Genomic DNA, 20,206 nt, shown 5'->3' with positions numbered 1-20,206 from the left:
TTCTGACAAACACATTTCTTGTTTTTTTTAATTCGTGACATTGATAAAATTGGTATTATTCTTGCTGTATTCATCCATCTCATGATCGAAACAAATTAATATAATATGATGGTCACCTCATACCTGCAAACACAAACAATCATCATTTACATTTTATTTTCATTTGAAAAAGTCATTTTTTAACATTTTGTTGAAAACCTGTACTTTTAAGGGCCAGCAGCTCCAGCTATTCCAGTAACCATAGTAACCAAGGGAACACAAGCAGCAGACAGGGGTCGTACAATCCCAGGGGTCAAAATGCCAGGCCTGTGGGTGGAGGGCAGGAGGGAGAGGTGATGTGCAAGTGTGGACAGCCTGCTAAAAGGTAATATAGATTGTTTTGAATGAGCCTCGGTCTGAGAAAACAGGGTTTAATGCATGTGCGTAAAGTGCCATCTCAGATAAGCGTATGCTTATCAAAGGCTAATTAGGGATGACACTTTGAGCTTTATTGTATTTTTGTGTAAAAGAAGCATCTTCTTAGCGAAAATCCAGTGTAGGCAGACTGCACAGGCTTATCTGAAAGGACTCTTTATGCATATCCATTAAGTCCAGTTTTCCCAGAACAAGGCCCATTTTAAGTGTAATTGCATTTTAAACCCTTTCCAACTAAGAAGCTAAGTGAAAATGGCTTTTGCAACCAGCATAAAACCAGAACAGCCTGCTATTTACTCGCAGTATGTTCAGATTTTATGCTGTTCGCTGCTTATCAGTATTTAAGGATTGAAAAAGAAGCCTTCCAAATTTGAATCTTTTAAGAAAAGCATTTTATTTAATTTGATTTTCTAAGGGACCGGAGACCTGTTAAAAAGGGTATCTGAGTGGTACAGCGTTAAACAGATGGCGAACAGAAGTCCTTGGCCTGTATTCACCAACACATTCATTGACTTTAGAATAAAGGATACACTTTTAAATGAGAAAACGCGCTTCAGGTTTTGAATATTTACAGGCTATACATGAGGTTTATGTCAATAACACATTTTTATGTCCCCCACTATAGTAGTGGGGGACATATTGTTTTTGCCCTGTCTGTCTGTTGATCTGTTTGTCTGTTGGTCTGTTTGCTCCAACTTTAACATTTTGCAATAACTTTTGCTATATTGAAGATAGCAACTTCATATTTGGCATGCATGTGTATCTCATGAAGCTGCACATTTTGAGTGGTGAAAGGTCAAGGTCAAGGTCATCCATCAAGGTCAGAGGTCAAATATATGTGGCCAAAATCACTCATTTTATGAATACTTTTGCAATATTGAAGATAGCAACTTGATATTTGGCATGCATGTGCATCTCATGGAGCTGCACATTTTGAGTGGTAAAAGGTCAAGGTCATCCTTCAAGGTCAGAGGTCAAATATATGTGGCCCAAAAAGCTTGTTTTATGAATACTTTTGCAATATTGAAGATAGCAACTTGATATTTAGCATGCATGTGTATCTCATGGAGCTGCACATTTTGAGTGGTGAAAGGTCAAGGTCATCCTTCACAAGGTTAAGGTCATCCTTCAAGTTCAAACATCATATAGGGGGACATTGTGTTTCACAAACACATCTTGTTGAAAAATGCACACTATGTAATTATACACTTGGAGACTTTTCTAACGCAACATGTATTCAAATCAAGATGGCTGCCTTATTTTTTAGATATGTTTCTAGAAATTTTGACTGAAAATCATTCAATACACATACAACATTTCCTGTAAATGTAATTGATCAACACAAACATGTATACCTTAACAAATTGAAAACATCACTACAAAAGTAAAATTCTTAAAATCGTAAAATGTAACATTTTAACAATGTGAATTGTAAAACGCATAAATGTAAACATCTAAAGGGCTGACCGGCCTGCAACATGCAGTTTAAGTGGTTGCGCTCCTCAATATTCATATGAGTAATATTGTTATATTCCCCGGTAAGGTGGCATATAGCAGTCACACTATCCGCCCATGACTCGGTCCCTCCTTACGGAATCCAGTTTCTGGAGTTCTTTTTTCTATACGCTTTCAGATATCCACCTGATTTTTGGTATTTATGTCAACCTGCATGACTTACAGATCAAGATTGAGTTGAGTTTGGATCCAGTGAATTGATTTTTGACAAAGTTACAGTCTTGTAAATTTTTGCTTTAATAACACTTTTCTTGATTTTTTGTGAAATGCTTTTAGATGCTGACCTTAATTTTGGTGTGCGAGTCTACCTACATGACTTACAGATAAAGTTCGAGTTTCATTTTTGATGAAGTAACGGGCCTTGGATTTAGCTATTCTCTCTAAAATAGCTGCTGTGAGGCTTCAAAGCATGTAGGGGGCATTGCCTTTCAATAACACAGTTCCTTTTGGAGTTAATGTTAAGTTTAAATGATTTAGAAACCCACCTAGAATGATGAAATTAAAATTAAATTAGAATTACATGTATATGGCATTTGCACGTGCAAAAAGATGAAACCATGCCATGCCGACTTCACAGGTTAATCTGGGACAACACGCACATGCATTACGCCCCATTTTACCTGAGCCTGGCTCATCATATATTTCTTAACCAATAGCTTCATGCTTGTATTCTACTATTCAGTTTGACAGTGCAGAAGGAGGGTCCTAACAAAGGGAGGCCATTCTATGGATGCCCAGCCCCCCGGGAACAGGGATGTGGCTTCTTCCAGTGGGCGGATGAAGATGGAGGTGGGGGAGGCAGTGGGTATAGTTCAGGTAATAAGGCAATCAAATTCTTCTTTCAAAATTTGATCTTGTTGAAAACTTGGTTATAGTTTCCTTGGTTATATTATTAGTTTCTCAAAAAATCGATAGGAATCCTATATATGGGATCTGACATATCATTTCATGTGGTATAGAATAAAAAATGAGTGTAAATCTGTTATCACATCCTGTAAAAAGAATGAAAGTCTTTTTGGAGCTAATCAGAGCACAATGTATGCATGGGGAGATCTTTTGTGAATGCCTTTTGTCCTTCATGTGTCGTGCGTTGTCCGTTGTGTTTGTCAACATTAACCTTGTTAACACTCACAGAGGCCACATTTATTGTAAGAACATGTGTCCCAATTATATCTTGTACATGTTCGAAAATGGTTTCGTTTGATTGAAAAACATAGCTGCCAGGCAGGGGGGGGGGGCAATTTTTCTTATTTTGCTATAATTAAACTTTGTAGGTTTTTTTTTTGTCCAACCTTCATAAAACTTGGCCAGAAGATGTGCCCCAATAATGTCTTGGATGAGTTGTTAAATGGTTCCGGTTGGTAAAAAAGCTTTAGTAAAACCTTGTTTGCACTGTAGAAGTCACATTTATTGTCCAATCTTCATGAAACTTGGTCAGAAAATTTGTTCTAATGATATATTGGATGGGTTCGAATATTGTTTTGGTTTGTTGAAAAACATGGCTACTAGGCGGTGGGGCATTTATGCTTTTATTGCTATAGTAAAACCTTGTTAATACTCTAAAAGTCACATTTATAGTCCAGTCTTTATTGAAATTAGTCAGAGCATTTTTGTGTAATGATATCCCGTATAAGTTGGAAAATTGTATTGGCCTGTTTAAAAGCATGGCCGCCACAGTGTGGTGCATGTTTCCTTATATGGCTTTAGTTAAAATCACATTTATAGTTCAATCTTCCAGAATCTTGGTCAGATCACTTGTTGTCTGTGTGTCCGTGAGTCTGTCACATTTTTCTGGATCTTGCGATAACTTTAAAAGTTCTTCATATTTTTTCATGAAACTTGAAATATTGACAGATGGCAATATGGAGATTATGCACTTCATTTCATTTTGTTCTTACGTCAAGTACCCCTTTGGTAGGGGACTTTTATTGCTTGGCAATAGTCTTGTTCTAATTATATCTTGGGCTTCACAGAGAACAGGTCAGTTTCTTTGTATGTGACATAAGCTACTTAGGGCTTTTCAGGCCATCTTGTTTTTACCTTCAATTAGGAAGTTTTGGATAGCACAAATCTTTTTTCCCATGAAGAATGGGTCCATATAAAGGCCCTGCATTTGAATGAAAAAACAACATGCTATATACATCTTCTTTCAGGCGGTGGGCGTGGTTTCACTAACAACAGAGGAGGAGCAGTGGGGATGGGCGAGGCCAAGAAAAGACCTGCCCCCTCGGAGGGTGGTGCTCCTGCAAAACGGGCGCCCAAGAAATGTGGGCTCTGTGGTGTAGAAGGTGATTGAAAAACAGCTTTGATGTGATTGTGGTGTATCTGAAAATGCACGTCTTTTTTGGCCACAACTTAATGATAAATTGTTGAATGGAAATTAACCTCCATTTGTTAGTTATTGTTTAAATAGGAAAAAAAACAATAGTCATTTTTGAAAAACAGGTATGCGTAATCAAAAAAGGAAAAACAACCTTCTTTTAATGAATTAAAATGAAAAACAACTTTTGTTTGTATTGGAGTTTCAAATTAGTATTTATTTCCCAATAAACCATGGTAAATGTATGAAATGTCTCTTTAATTAAACTTCACTTTAAGTTTTATCAAGATTGCCATTGATGTTCTCAATACGTTGTTCTGTTGTGTGTTTCAGGCCATACAAAAAGGACATGTCCACATAAATGAAGGCAGAAGCCACCAAAAAGACTATGACCGAAAGCCACATTGTGGAAACCATTCCTTGAAGACAGCTGTCAGATTAGCATTGAAAGTAGATCGTTCATTATGAACCTTGCAAAGTTGTGAAAGTGATTTAGTGCAATTATAGATTTTGCAACAAATTGAACCTTTCTGATTCATTTTATGCAGATTCAATCAAAAAGATAAAATAATAATCCTAAGCTCTATTTACTAGTTTGTACCTTGCTTTATGCGGGGGGGGGGGGGGGTGGGTAAGCTGTTAGTGTCAGTGGCTATCCAGGGCCAACAAAGGCTGTTACGAATTATTCTGATTTGGAATGGCTTGATGGAACATTATCAAGCTATGTACGACTGTTCCATGAGTGATTTTCTGCCAAATACAAATTTTTCTTTAGAAACATTTCTAAAGGCATGAAACGTTTTCCTTATATGTCTATTTGAAAATCTCAACAGAAAGTTTTTTTGTAAGAAAACCACTATAAAGATTGTTTTGAATCATTATACAAAGTTTGACAAGTTATCTTTGGTTTGTCCTCAACACAAAAACTTGAATTTGCTTTAATAAAAAAATAACGTGGCTTCTAGCTGACAGAGCTTTATGCCTTGTGACTTTTCAAACTGTCAAAATGTTCTTGCAAGGAACCTTTGGACTTATTCTGAAAGAATTCTACATAAATGCTCCTACTGTTGTCCACCTCTTTTCATGCACCGTTTGGAAAAAAGTGGCACATGGCAAGCACATTGTCCATTTGTATGTGTCCAATGTCTGACCCCAAAGTTCTGTCTCAGTCATAATGTTTCTATCTAATGATGAATTAAGAAAAATTGCACAAATGTAAACCATCATTGGAGGTTGCATGCAATAGCCAACTCCTTACCTCAAATGTCAAGGTAACACGTAAATGTAAAATTTGTCATAAAACAGCTTTAAAATTCCTGACCCAGCAATAACTTTGCCAAAATGTGTTGGATTTTTAAATAACTTGGTACACATGCAAATCATAATAGGACATAAAAAACTCATCTCCCTTTCTCAAGGATCAAGATATCATTTGAATCAAAATCTGCCAGAGAAAGCCTTTTGGGATTGTCGCTTTGTCAATATCATTCAATTCAAAATTATTAACCTCTTATTACCACCATGAAAAGATGTCATGTTGCGTTGAAGCTATCTCCCTATCTCAAAGATCAAGGTCCTTTTAAGAGGTCGAAGGTCATAAAACAGCTATTACCTCAAAGGTGTAGGTGACACTTAGAGGTCAAGCGAAATTTAGCCATAAACAGCTTGGTTGTGACATAAGTGGAGTTTTGAGACATAAATGTAATGTGGGGGAAATAAAGCCCTTTGGACCCCATGTCGAGTTTAGGACAGTTTCCTATTAGAACATTATTTAAGTGGTATTTCATATTTTTATAGTATATTCTCATTGTGTATTTTGTTAACTGATGAAATGCTGTTCTTAAGTACAGCATATAAGGGCCTTAAACTCAGATGAGTGAAATAGAACCATATTGGACCTCCTTTTTAATAAAATGAGTCTTGTTCTGAGAAAACTGGGCTTAATGCATGTGCGTAGTGTCGTCCCAGGTTAGCCTGTGCAGTCCTCAAAGGCTAATCAGGGACGACACTTTCCGCCTAAACTTTATTTTTGGTAAGGAGGGACTGCTTTGAAACTAAAAATACCATAAAAGCGGAAAGTGTCGTCCCTGATTAGCCTGTGCGGACTGCACAGGCTAATTTTGGACGACACTTTACGCACGTGCATTAAGCCCAGTTTTCTCAGAACACGACTCAAATAGACAGGGACATACGGTATTCTAGAGACTTGTTTCTGTGATTTTGTGGCTAAATGTGTAAATTAGATTGCTACTTTGTGACTTTTTACTCACTTGTGCACAACATTATCATGGTTAACTATTTCGATACCAAAGATAAATGTCATCCATCTGTGTGTTTATGTGTGTACATCAGCTTTTTCTTCAAACATCTCAAGAAAGGCTTGTCTGAATGTAATAAAAAATTCACAGTAAAGTTCCGTTGGTGGTCTATTGGATTGTTCAAATATTTCCATTTAAATTACTAATAAGGTCACAGGGCGTCAAAAAAGCTTTGAAACATTTAACAATCTTCTCCGAAAGTGAACGGCCCAATTTTTTAATACTAGTAATTTGTATTCAACATGGTAGTGTCCCTTTTCGAAGTTTGTTCAAATTATCCCACTGGGGTCTAAATTGGCCTTTCCCTTGAGGTTACTAGTTTTCCTTATATATAAAAGTGAAATTGTAAAAAGTCTAAAAAACCTCAAGGCCTAGAGGTCTTGTATAAATACAGTATCTGTTATGAAACATCGTACTGTGGTCTTTTACAAACTTTGTTAAAATAATTTCTGTGGGGTCAAAACTTTCCGTACCTCGAGTGTCACCAGTTTTATGTAGGGAAAACCTTGGGTGGTGATGTGAAATGTTTAAGGCGATGTGAAATATTCAAAGTAAGTCAAAAGTAATCCAAGGGTCTTGGTATTATTCCACTGAGCTACAGTTTCTCAGGTGAGATTTCAAAGATCTATTTTTAAAGAGATGTCATTGCAAGTACTTATGAAATTGAAATACATTGAAACAAACACCACCCTTATGATGTAAATGTCTTTATAAAAAACTTCTTCAATACTATTGGTTATATTTTCCTAACATGTCACTCTGGATGCAATGTTGAGTGTGATTTATATGAAATTTCTGAAACAGCTTATTACAAAGGTACATGAATTCAAACTGTTGTCAAATACTTTTAACCAACTATTTTTCATGCAAGTTTTATTCAAAATGAAGCATATGATATAGCATGAACATGCTACTGTACCAGATTTGTATGCTTTCAGTGTACGGGAAAATATTATTAAATGGTATTTTGATGAAATGTTCATTTAAGAAATAAAACTTATTGGAACATCTTGTTATATACTTCTATGAACACCTTCACATTTACAATAGAAAACAACCAAGAGTTTATACACTATTTTATTGAGTATAAATTCTCTTTGTATAAACCGGAATGTACAGCTTCGGGATACAAATGATTTTAATTGTACAAGACAATTGATTTTAATCGGATACAAATTATTTAAATTTATTATAACTATTCATTCATAAAAGATGCTGTCCAATTTTGTTTGAAAATAAACTAGCTGTTTGAAGCATTTAAAAATTAAATACATGATAAAGCTGAGCATTTTTAGAAATTTGTATCCTCTGTTCATAAGGGACAAATACCGCACGAAACACATCGAAAAATAAAATTTGTGTAGATTTTACAACTATCTATAAAATGCTGAATCTTAAATTGTTGGCAAAATGAAAAATATATATATATACAAAAGATGGCAATATACATAAATGTAGGTTATGAAAGTATAAAAAAATATGTTAATATATTTACAGGGTAAATGATTATAATATACCAAAACATCATTTAACATGTATGTACATTTGCATGATCATTTTCACTGATTAATTAATAATCCATGTTGTCAATGAGAAGGCATAATCAAACAAATTGCTATTAATAAGAATATATTGAAATGAATATAATTATATTCATTATATTTCTGTCAAAGAAAGAAAAAAAACAATTGTTTGTGAGTCGATACACTTATACATAATACATACACTTATTGTTTCATTGATTTAAAGCACTATGGATATGTTAAAACATTGATACAATATGAGTCACTCATTATGCAGTCTGTTAATTTGCTTAACAAAGGAAGAATAAAATATTGGTCCCAGAAAATTGTTAGAGTTAACACCAGAAATGCCTTGCCAAACTTTCTCAAGAGCATCAAGGGCTAGAATTATGAAAGAACATCTTCAACTTTCCATATAACATACATAGATTCATAGTCTTTTAACAAATAAATCCAAACATGGAAATGAATTAAGTGATATACTAAATTCTGCAAGTATTTGGAATGTTCCAACAAATTATTACCAGTAAATAGTTGGGAATGTATTCTGTGCATTTCTCTATAAGCATCCAATCTTAAAACTAAAATATTTTTCATAAAACATTAAACAAAATTATGAATGAGCATACACAATCTTTGAAATGAAGACGTATGTGGAAAAAAGGAACCAAAGTGATGTGTGGCCCATCTCAAAGTGATGTTTGGCCCACCTCAAAGTGATATGTAGCCAGTCTCCTCTGGAATGCTATTGCAAGGAAGATATGCTCTCAGATCCAGAGCTCCGTCAAGGGCTGGGCCTATATTCACGAAGATCCTTAGGGAAAACCCAAGGAAATTGATTAAACTAATAAAGTTTTTCAGGTCTCTGGCTTTGATATTTTTTAGATATTTTAATATTTCCATGTTTTAAACATGTAAATATTACTATCATGGTGAATAATATCTTTAACTTTCCATAGAAAATAACATCAGATTTCTTGCAGAAAAGTTGATCTAAAATTTAAACTTTAGTACAACATGAGTTTAGATTCCCCTATAGAGCTTTGTGAACATCAGCCCTATTAGACAGTTGTAGATCTAGAGGTCGGACTCGTCAGTGGGCTGGTGGGAGAGTTTCACAGTGGTCTGGATCTGGTAGGTCCGCCTGCCTCCCTCCACGTCCACGCCTCGCTCCTCACCACCCTGCCTGCAGCACAGAGAGTGTACATTGTGAATGATGTGCAGAAGGACCTTAATATTTGAGAAATGTTTGGGATAACTGGACTAAATGCATGTCCATTAAGTGCTGTCTTAGATTAGCCTGTGCAGCCAAATGGGCTTATTAGTGACTCAATTTTATGCTTTTATGGTATTTTTCATTTAAAGGAAGTATCTCTTTAGCAAAAATTAAGTTTAGACGGAAAGTGTTACCCTAAAATCTAGGACGACAATTTATGCACATGTATAAAGCCCAGTTTTCCCAGGAAGAGGCATAATTAATTGCAAACAAATGAACTAGAGAACACAACAGTTGGATGTGTTGCTTAACAAGTTATGTTATCCTCTATGGAACTGAGTAAATCCGTAAAGTTTCATAATGGTTGCAAACCAAGAAAATCTGTAGGGACATGAATGCTTATTTCATCTCTCATTGAAGGATTGACTGTTAATAAACTTATTCTATACATAATTGGGGGCTAAAATGAATGTCAAGTCTTTAAATCAACTCAAAAGGTTACATTATATTTAAACATCTGAAGAAGTAAAAGGCCACCTTTGACATAATCAAGATTTAATTTGACCATGTGTGACATGTCTGGGGCTCACCCCAGAAATGGATAGGTCATCTGAGAGGTTGTACATGCCAAGACAGGTATTTTTGCCGGTTTATAACCTTTATTACTTTGTATTATTTTTGTATGCTTTTAATGACATTACATTAATAGTATTTCAGTTTTCTCAAAATTCAGTGAATCAATTCTTTAAATCCCAAAATACATGTATTTCTCATATTCCTAAAATGGTGCAAAAAAAACTCTGGGCCCAGTTGCTCAAAAAGTTTACGACTAAATGAGGTAAACAGTCTGTTAAGTTCAGACACAAATATAATTAATTTTAAAAGCACTTTTATTATCAAACATGTGAACATTATTTCAGCACAATTTGTTTAAAATTAATACATAGGTGGTATATTGTGCCAATTAAAGGGACCGTCAACCAGATTGACGAAAAAAAGAAAAGTTCTAAAATATATTTTTTACAATTATAAGTTTATATGGATTAAAAAATCACGACTGGTATATTACATTACTTGAAAAAGTTGTTAAGTTTTCAAGTAACAGAAGTAATTTGATCCAAAAATTAACAGTTGTAAGGTTGACTGTAGCTTAACTGGCTGTTATGAGTTTTGAGCAACCGGCCCTCAAGATAAAAGTGATAACAGTCTCAAACCCCGCCCCACTCACTGGCTGGCCTCAGCCTGCTTCCTCAGTTCGCCCCTCCGTCGGTCCTCCTCCAGTCGTCTCCTCTTGTCCTCCTCGTACCTCCGCCTGGCCTCCGCCCTACGCTCCTCCTCCTCAGGGGTCATGGGTCGCCTGGGCTTGTTGGGGTCACGGTCACGTGGTGGTCCTCTTGGCCTGTTTGGGTCACGGTCACCAGGGGGTCGCCTCGGGCGATTTGGGTCATCAGGTGGTCGCCTTGGTCTGTCACCTCCCTCTCCCCTCGGGGGTCTGTCCCCACCCTCGCCTGGGGGTGGTCTAGGGCGGCGTGGTCTGTCGTCCGGACCCCGTCGGTCATCTGGAGGCCGTCTGCTTCTTTCCCCTTCTCGCCTCTCCCCGTCGCGCATCAGCGGGCGGTCTACCTCATCCGGGCCGCGTCGCGGTCTGTCCGGGTAACGTCTGTCAGGGTCACGGTTACGGTCGTCATTGTAACCACGGTTATCATAGCCGGATCTCTTGCTATAATCACCCTGGTTACCACTGTCGTTGACTCCCTGGAAACAAGAACAGCATGGCATGATTAGTATCTCACGCAGGGCAGAGCAGTTGGGTGTGGAAAAGGGTACAGGATAGGATTTTTCATTGATAACCGTGGTTACAGATTTTTCTTAGGTCAAGGTCATTGGTTCATTTGTTTCCTGTATGCTTTCACCCTGCTCTTCCCTGGTAAGGGATAAAAAGTTCTAAACTAGCACTAAAGCAACTCTTCAACCACTTGTTAACACAACAGGCACATAACTTCATGCCTCTCTCAACTGTTAAACATCACACATTTTTCTGAACAAAACCTTGTGAACAACATAAACACAGAACACAGCATGCATGCCAAACATGCCAAACAACATTAAAGGAAATGCAATTAGATGCTTCAGTATATAACTAATGACATAAATGTAATGTCACAACACAGAAATCATAAATTAAAATTTGTATTATATGCTAGAATTCAAACACAAACTACAATAACTTTTTAAGGCTAAGGTATATATTAGAACCAACAGCTGTCACCAACTTCCATACACCAAAAAATGCACCTTAAACAAGTGGTTAAACAAGTGGTTAAACAAGTGGTTCAAAAGTTGCAAAAGTTAGACCATCAACATGTGTGCAATTGACAAATACATAGCAGCTTAAAACAAATCAAGGCGGATAACATTATTTTGTTTTTGTTTACATTAATAACTCCAGCTTCAATACATTTGACTTCCTTTTACAAACTATACAAACAATACAAGTTGCAAGTTTCTTTAAGAGTTTTGTTTCAAACTTAATGATTTGGAATAACAATGAGTTTAACAGATTTTTTTTTCTTCTCCAGCGTTTTGAAATGTTGATGCGTTTGCATAGTTTTGTCTGCTTGCCAGCTTACGATGCTCAAGGTCTGATCAGTAGCCAATACAAATCTTGCAAGATATACACAGGTGCATATAACAAATAAATAGAAAATGAACAGCAGGCTTTTTCCGCTCCATTTTGGGAAAACTCCCATTTTGGGGAAAAAATTATTCGCAAAATTGGCTCAATTGGGAAAAATTATCGCATGTAAATAGTGTTTTTTATATTTCAAAGAAGCCGTTTACTGGTAAATAACGACTATTTTGATAACTTTAATATTATTAAAATTTTACAAAGTATTATGAACATGTGAGATAAGTGCAGGTTTTTTAATCTGAATTTGGGGGAAAGGCCTGGCCTTTTTTTAGGTGAAAAAAATCGTGCGAAGCGCCGGATTTTGAGGAAAATAAGGAAAGTCTTAAATAATCATTAACATATTTTACAGTTTTTTAAACAAATTCAAGGCAATAGATAATTATGCAACACTTTCTATTTTCTACACCGGATCAGGTTAACATTTATTTTAAGGTAAAAAAAAAAAAATATATTTTTTTTTTTTGAATTGGGAATATTTTTTTTTCAATTGGGAAAAAACAACCAGATTTGCATTGGGAATGGGGCCGAATTTCGGACCCGTGGCATAGGGCGGAAAAAGCCTGTAAACATTAACATAAATTTGAACAAATACACTTCAAAGATTGCAAGATTAGTTTTTTTAAAAAGATTTCAGAATCAGTATGATTCCATTAATGCCGCAAAATGAAGTATTAAAACAATTTTATTAAATAAACACCTTAAATTGGTGTATTGCTGCCAATGTGGATTTACAGCAATCGAGCATGTATTTTTCAACACATACCAGTAATTTATTTATAACAACTAAGGTATAAAGGATTTGGTCACTTGTGTTTGTTTTTTTCCATCTATTACCAAAAAAAACATTATTGAATAAATTCATATAGCAATTTTTTTTTTTTTAAATCATTTACAACCTTTGACATGTATTCTTTTTTAAATGAAGTATTAAATTGTAGATAAAATTGTTAAATTAATAAGCAGTGGGGTTAAACTCTGCTAAAATGTATCTCTTAAATGACCATTATGCAACATTTTAAAATAACAAGATAACTTGCCTTTTTTACAATTAAAAAATGGTCAATAGATCAGCCAAGTATCGGATACCAGTGAACACAACATTCTTTTGGGTAAATGAATTACAGTATGTGGGAATTTTTTAGCTGTTACCATGTACTGCAAGGAATATAGTTAGAATATGACATCACTTAAATGAGATATAGGTTTATGCTTAAATGCATATGCATAAAGTATCGTCCCTTATGGGCCTGTGCAATACAGGCTATTATTGCAGGATACTTTCCACTATTATGGATTTTTTTATGAAGTCTGTTTTAAACAAAAATTCAGTCTAGGAAGAAAGTGTAGTCCCTGATTAAGTTGTGCACATGCTAATCTAGCTGGACGACACGATGCATATGCATTAAGCCCCGTTCCCTCAGAGATTGGCCCTTTTTTAACATCCCAAAGGCCATCCTCATCAAAACCTTCAAGAGAACCTGTTTATGAGACCAGACTACAGTGATTGCAAGCCAGAGACTCGCTTTATATTAATATGAGTCGCGTTCTGAGACAAATGGGCATAATGCATGTGCGTAGTGTTGTCCCAGATAAGCCTGTGCAGTCTGCACAGGCTAATCAGGGGCGACACTTTCCGCTTTTATGCCTTTTTCGTTTAAATGAAGTCTCTGCTAAGTAAAAATCCAATTTAGGCAGAAAGTGTCGTCCCTGATTAGCCTGTAAAGACTGTACAGGCTAATCTGGGACATCACTTTACATACATGCATTATGCCCATTTTCGTCAGAACGAGGCTCTATTAGTAATCTCTGAATACTTATAGGGAAAGATCTAGGATCACAAAAGTTACAGCAGGCTGCGAAAAAGCCGTAGGGTGGAATCTGACAATTCAATAGCACACAGATTTTTACCTAGAAAATGGTTAAATGAGTAAACAAAGATAACATGAATATTCTATCCTTTAGACGCCATGCAGTGAAAAACATGCAGAATACAGAATTACTGTACATGGTGGATATGAACATGCTTTTATAAATATATGGAATTAATGATTACAATTAAATTTACAGGCAAACTAGGTAGTTACAGAAGTACAGAACTGAATTACCCACTACATATATAGTAGAACTTACTATAAACTTTAAACTATAAAATGCAGGTAAGATCCCTGGGCTTACAACTCTTCCAAAATATATATTCTTGTACTTGATTTCCAAGATTTTCTTTTAATTTAAAATATATAAGTTATAATTTTAATTTAGTCCTTTTTGTCGATAAATAATTCCCTAATTTGCCACTTTTATCTATTAAAATAATCCCAACTCGGCCAGACTCCTTTTTCCCAAAATGGCTAAAAAAACATGTCTAGTACACTAACTATACAAAAGTCTAGGATAAAATGATATATTCTAGTACATGAACTACATTGTATATACTAAATTCTAGGATAAAATGATACATTCTAGTTCTTGACATATATATTAAATTCTGGGATAAAATGATTTAATCAACATGTAGTACTAAACCATATACGAAAGTTCAGGAATACAACACATGCAGTTATCTACATAACTTATTAGTTTCAGAAGGTGTTTCTTATACATTTTCAGCTATCATTATTTTCTATTTAATTAAACTTTCAAGACAAGTGTTAATATCTGGACAAAAAACCTTGATTGATAATTGTTATGTATTGTAATGTATGCTTATAAATCATAAATATTATTCATAAAATATAAGTTGTTTTAGGGCTCATACTTTATAAGAAATAATAGCTCATGCCGTAACAACTTTTCACATTGAAAGTTGCTTAGGTCAAAGTTATATTCTTAAATAATGTTTTAAAATATTACACTTCACATTACATAATTAATGATGAAATTATTTTTATTTTAAGCAAATGATTGCCATAAATTTGTAATACAAAGATAGACAACTCTTGGGTAGTGAAGGTGCAATCCTTATACTTACCGGTCGACCAGGATGCCTGACGTTGTGTGGCGTGGTACCAGACTTCAATGTTGTCCTGGGAAAAGTGTACAACAATGTTACAAGATGTATAAATTACTCATGCTGATGGCATTTGCATGTGCCACTGATAGTGTACTCATTCACTTATTAATACACAGGAAAAGTTCTTTCTTACTTAAGAATATTTCATACACAACAAGAGATGTGTTTGTCAGAAACACAATACCCCCTATAGCGCCGCTTTGAAATAAAATTTTAATACATCATTTGGCAGATTTAGAAATTATCTCCCTTTTAAAGCTTAATACTTCCCTTGGATTGTATTTTTTACCTTTGACCTTGAAGGATGACCTTGACCTTTCAACACTCAAAATATGCAGCTTCATGAGATACACATGCATGCCAAATATCATATTGGTATCTCCAATATTGCAAAAGTTATGGTCAATGTTAGTTTTCGGACGGACACACAGACAGACAAACAGACTGACAGTTCAACTGCTATATGCCACCCTACCGGGAGCATAAAAAGTATGATAGATTACCATGTGTAAACAAAAAAAACAAGAAACCGTCGGAGACTGTTTATGCTCCCCAAAGGTTTTTTGTCACAATATTGCACTATATATTCAGATAAAAGGAAACATCTTGAGGGGCATAACTTTGGACAAAATAATACGATGGATGGTTTAGCAACTATCTAACCAGAACCCACAAATAACATGCGCATCTCCTCAAGGTAGTTAAACTGTGAAAAATCATCCGACCAGAACCGGCTGATAATATGCACATCTCCTCTTGGTAGTGAAGCTTCCCATAAAGTTTCATTGAATTCCCGTAATAAGTTGCTGAGAAATAGATCAGACAAGAATTGCACCATATGTACAATGGAAAATTTCAAAGGGCCATAACTCTGTGAAAAATCATCTGATGAGAACCGGCTGATAATATGCACATCTCCTCTTGGTAGTGAAGCTTCCCATAAAGTTTCATTGAATTCCAGTCATTAGTTGCTGAGAAATCGACTGGACAAGAATTGCACTTTATGTACAGTTAATGGAAAATTTCAAAGGGCCATAAGTCTATGAAAAATCATCGGACCATAACTGGCTGATAATATGCACATCTCCTTTTAGTAGTAAAGCTTCCCATAAAGTTCCATTGAATTCCGGTTATTAGTTGCTGAGAAATAGCCCGGACTAGAATTGCACTACATGTGTATATGTACAGTTAATGGACAATTTCAAAGGGTCATAACTCTGTGAAAAATCATCTGACTTGAACCCGCTGATAATATGCACATGGCCACATGGTAGTAAAGCTTCCCATAAAGTTCCATTGAATTCCGGTTATTAGTTGCTGAGAAATAGCCCGGACAAGAATTGCACTATATGTACAGTTAATGGAAAATTTCGAAGGGCCATTACTCCGTGAAAAATCATCCGACCAGTACCGGCTGATACTATGCACATCTCTTGGTAGTGAAGCTTCCCATAAAGTTTAATTGAATTCCGGTCATTAATTGCTGAGAAATAGCCCGGACAAAAATTGTGCACGGACGGACGCATGGACAGACGAAGTTGTCACAAAATATTACAAAACAAGAGAAACTTTATTCAAGTGGTTTATGTTTGCAACACTGTAAACTTTTCATAATTTTAAATGATGATAACTCATAACTGAGTATGAGTATAAATCATTAGTGGTGGTCATTTATGTAGACTCACAAACCAAAAATAAGGTGACTTAGGTCAGTATCTGAAAGTTTCGAAAAAAATGCCGAAAAGTATTTGGTTAAGAAAACTCATCATAATTGCGTACTTCATTAAAAATCATTGGACCGAAAAGCTACCTTGATCTGTAAATCACGTAGACTTACACACTGAAAATCAGGTAAATATCTGCAAGGGTTTAGCAAAAGTCAGAACTGCAGAGAAAATTTCTCAGTTCAAGGCCCATAACTTGGCCAAAAATAAAAGGACAGGAATAAAACTTGATCTTCATCTGCAACTCATGCAGGTAGACAAACACATCAAAAAAGGTCAATAATATATTAAAGCGTTTCAGCCGTGACAGAATGCCAGACAAACAGTCTGACTACTATATGTCACCCTAATGGAATCATTATAACCGGCTTTAACCTGAACAGAAATAAAGATCTCTCAAACAAATAAAATTTCATAACTATACTTACTTTTTTTGTTCATCATAGGTAAGCTTGCTCTTGTGAACCACAGCAACACCGTAGTCTCCGATTGGTCGAAACTGAAATAAACAGGACACTGAATGCATCAGATCAAATTACTTTGAGTTTTCAACGTGTACCTGACTACTACCTGTCTAAAGCACAAACTCATGCAAATGGTACCATTAAAGCAAGAAACAATTGCTTTTAATTTACTGTGTTATTCTTTTGTACATTCTATCCACCATATTGAAAAACTGTGGTAATGTTGCTGACTTAGTGCCTCTATCAGTTAGGTTGCAGTACACCCATTTTTTTGCACATCATGATGTTTGATGTAGCCTAAGACGATAACGATGTTGATCTGATCTTGAAAATTTGCACTATTCCAAATTTCAACATAATAAAAGTCAGCAAGAATAGTGTGTTGTAGCATCGTCATGTTTTTTAGGTTGCATGCATAGGATAACGCCTGTAGACTACCATTCAGGTAAATTGTATGTGTTTCGGAAGTTTATACATCGTTTTTCTTAATCTGAAAAGACAATCTGTTGAGTTATGTGCACTGAATCACTGCGAAGAACTGCAGTTCACCGTTGTGGTTATGAAGGAGTTCATATTATGGACTCCAAGAGCTGTCATAGCAAAAATTATCAAAGGCTCAGGAAGTCCGTTTACAAATGTATATGGACTCAGTCAGTTGTGTGCTGCTGTAAGGGTATCAGGTTTAAACCGTCACGTTTCGTGTTTGCTCAAAAACGATTCCAAAAACAGTTAAGGTTTAAATGACAGTCAATATCAACAGAATCCATTTTAGTTATTACGTTATGATGTTGCAAAGCTTATGAACAGCTGCTGCAAAAGACTCATGTTTGTATCTCGTACGCCAGATGGCCCTTATTCACAATACCGTAAACGTAACAATACACCGTCACCATGTACGGACTTGAATATTAAACGCACGTCGGCACGAAGTGCTCGAGAAAATTTTCCCGTCTTTTCTTCAACAGCATTCATTTTTAGAGATATGGCGAACGAGATAGGTCGCGGAAAAATCTCTGTAGTGGAACATTTTTACTAAAATTGAAGTATGCATCGTTTGATGTACATCTTGTAAAGTAAAACATTGAAAATTTTAAGACCGGTTTACTCTTATTGAAGAAATTTTGGTTTGATATTAATTAGGTTTTGTTACAAAGTATTACGGCATGTAAGTAGACAAAGTTTGACCCAATGGTTCGATAACGACGAGAATAGTTGGTTTTAATATGACGTATTTGTGCGAATGGAATATGCACTGAAATAATTACTACTTTCAGCTTGGAAATGCAATGGCACTGATGCTTTTAAAATGGACATAGGGAAACCGTTTAAACGGTAAAGTTTAGTTTATTTCATTTCGTTTAAATGATTAGAAAAATCTGTAAACGTGATATCCTTATGCTGCTGAGAGTAATTTATCAATGAATACTAGCACTAATTATTTTAAGAATATGAATGACATTATATGAAACTGTAACTTAAGAATCAGTAAGCTGCAAGAAAATAATGCAGCAAACTTACAGCAAGATCTTTTCTGTACTGGTTTGTTCGCTGCTTGGCCAGATTCAACAAGAAAACAGCAAGCCCGCAACATCCCAGAAACATAATGATGAAGAAAGGCCCGAGGAACTGGGCGTCCCAGCTTATGAGGTACACGTGCCTGTGGCGGAGGGCAATTATCAGAATACCCACCAACAAACACAGAAACCCGAAAATAACGGAAGCAAGTGCTATCCGCGATAGCATATAACCTGGCCCGATGGTCACTCCATTCAGTTCGCCCTGAATTCGACCCTGTATGAATTCATGAAATGCGACTACAGTGTCTTTATCGCTGGCCCTTTCTTTGGGCCGACGGTTCGTTTTAGGCTTCATTGTTTATTTCATTATTTTGTCCTCATGAAATATTTACAAACAACCATTAATGGAGGCCAATTTCAATTCCTTCGACACTTCCGCCTTTATTGAGTCACAACGCATGCGCACCTGTTGTTTACCTGTTCTCACCTGCAATCATGTTCACTAGACGCTCGCTTAACTGTAGTAGCGAATAAGCGTCTCAGGTACAAATACATTTGGGGGTATTGTCGACATATATGAAAGCTCTTATTTTGCGCGACTTTCTTTACTTTCTTTGGTAGAGCAATATATTTATTGTCATATTAAAAAGCATACTGTGAAATCCCCCAAAAAGGGCGGTTCATTCACAGTTATATTCCCCACACTTTCACCGCAACACATCTTCCAATGTTGGAACAGTTTACATACAAAGAAGGGACAGTTATATGAACATTTATTTACAAACATGAAGCCATAGTTGTATTTGGGCAGGATCCGATCAGGATCATATATATATATATATATATATATATATATATATATATATATATATATATATATATATATATATTCACACATATGGCCAGTTACGGGGTCTCTGATTTAGAAATAGGTTATGGGGTTCCCACTTTAAATACATGTATCTCCATACCCTTTTTTATCCGATATAAACACGAATTAAGGTATATAGGGGTACCTACTATTATTATTGTATATAAATACGTCATTTATTTAACGTCTTATACAAGGAAATATATAGCGAACTTATTTGCGAGGTATATACAATTTCAATTTCAGACCTGATTGTGGTTTTCGATTTAAGACCTTATTGTGAGATTTGATTGCATTACCTCCCCTACACCCCCCTCATAGTAATTAAAGGAGCCTAGAATGCGGGGTTGTATATAGACCCCGTTTTTTATATTGACCTCGTAAGTACAGTCTGAAAACTACCGAGACCGCGTAACTGGCACTAAATATTGGTATATATATATATATATATATATATATATATATATATATATATATATATATATATATATATATATATATATATATATATATATATATATATATATATATATTTATGGAGTGACCATATATATATATATATATAACAATAACAACACCTTACACGTAATCATATGCAATTGACCGGGATTGTGTTTTATTT

General features: G+C 35.4%; 3 protein-coding genes across 5 annotated transcripts in view; 1 reads left to right on the top strand and 2 right to left on the bottom strand.

The window, feature by feature from the left end:
- Positions 1–4,835, top strand: part of LOC127867203 (DNA topoisomerase 3-alpha-like) — a 45,116-nt gene extending 40,281 nt beyond the window's left edge. For all 3 annotated transcript variants that reach the window (XM_052408247.1, XM_052408248.1, XM_052408249.1), the window contains 4 exons: positions 212–364; positions 2,612–2,745; positions 4,083–4,217; positions 4,583–4,835. In XM_052408247.1, the coding sequence (XP_052264207.1) occupies positions 212–364; positions 2,612–2,745; positions 4,083–4,217; positions 4,583–4,614 (454 nt within the window). In that variant the 3' untranslated portion in view covers positions 4,615–4,835. The remainder of the gene's footprint in view (positions 1–211; positions 365–2,611; positions 2,746–4,082; positions 4,218–4,582) is intronic.
- A 2,791-nt stretch (positions 4,836–7,626) lies between these two features.
- Positions 7,627–19,181, bottom strand: LOC127867211 (eukaryotic translation initiation factor 3 subunit A-like). The gene is made up of 5 exons (XM_052408256.1): positions 18,715–19,181; positions 17,161–17,231; positions 14,967–15,021; positions 10,535–11,061; positions 7,627–9,276 (listed from the first exon to the last, which is right to left on the bottom strand). Exons 1-5 carry the CDS (start codon positions 19,066–19,068, stop codon positions 9,168–9,170), a joined length of 1,116 nt encoding a protein of 371 aa, XP_052264216.1. The 5' UTR covers positions 19,069–19,181; the 3' UTR covers positions 7,627–9,167.
- LOC127867216 (uncharacterized) overlaps positions 10,825–20,206 on the bottom strand; it is a 317,672-nt gene continuing 308,290 nt past the window's right edge. Inside the window, exon 5 of the mRNA XM_052408262.1 lies at positions 10,825–10,929. The gene's annotated coding sequence lies outside the window, so the exon portion shown is untranslated. The remainder of the gene's footprint in view (positions 10,930–20,206) is intronic.

Source organism: Dreissena polymorpha, chromosome 2, assembly GCF_020536995.1.
Source record: "Dreissena polymorpha isolate Duluth1 chromosome 2, UMN_Dpol_1.0, whole genome shotgun sequence".
NCBI lineage: Eukaryota > Metazoa > Mollusca > Bivalvia > Myida > Dreissenidae > Dreissena > Dreissena polymorpha.
Note: the sequence above shows the minus strand (reverse complement) of the source record. Positions and strands in the feature narration are given on the sequence as shown.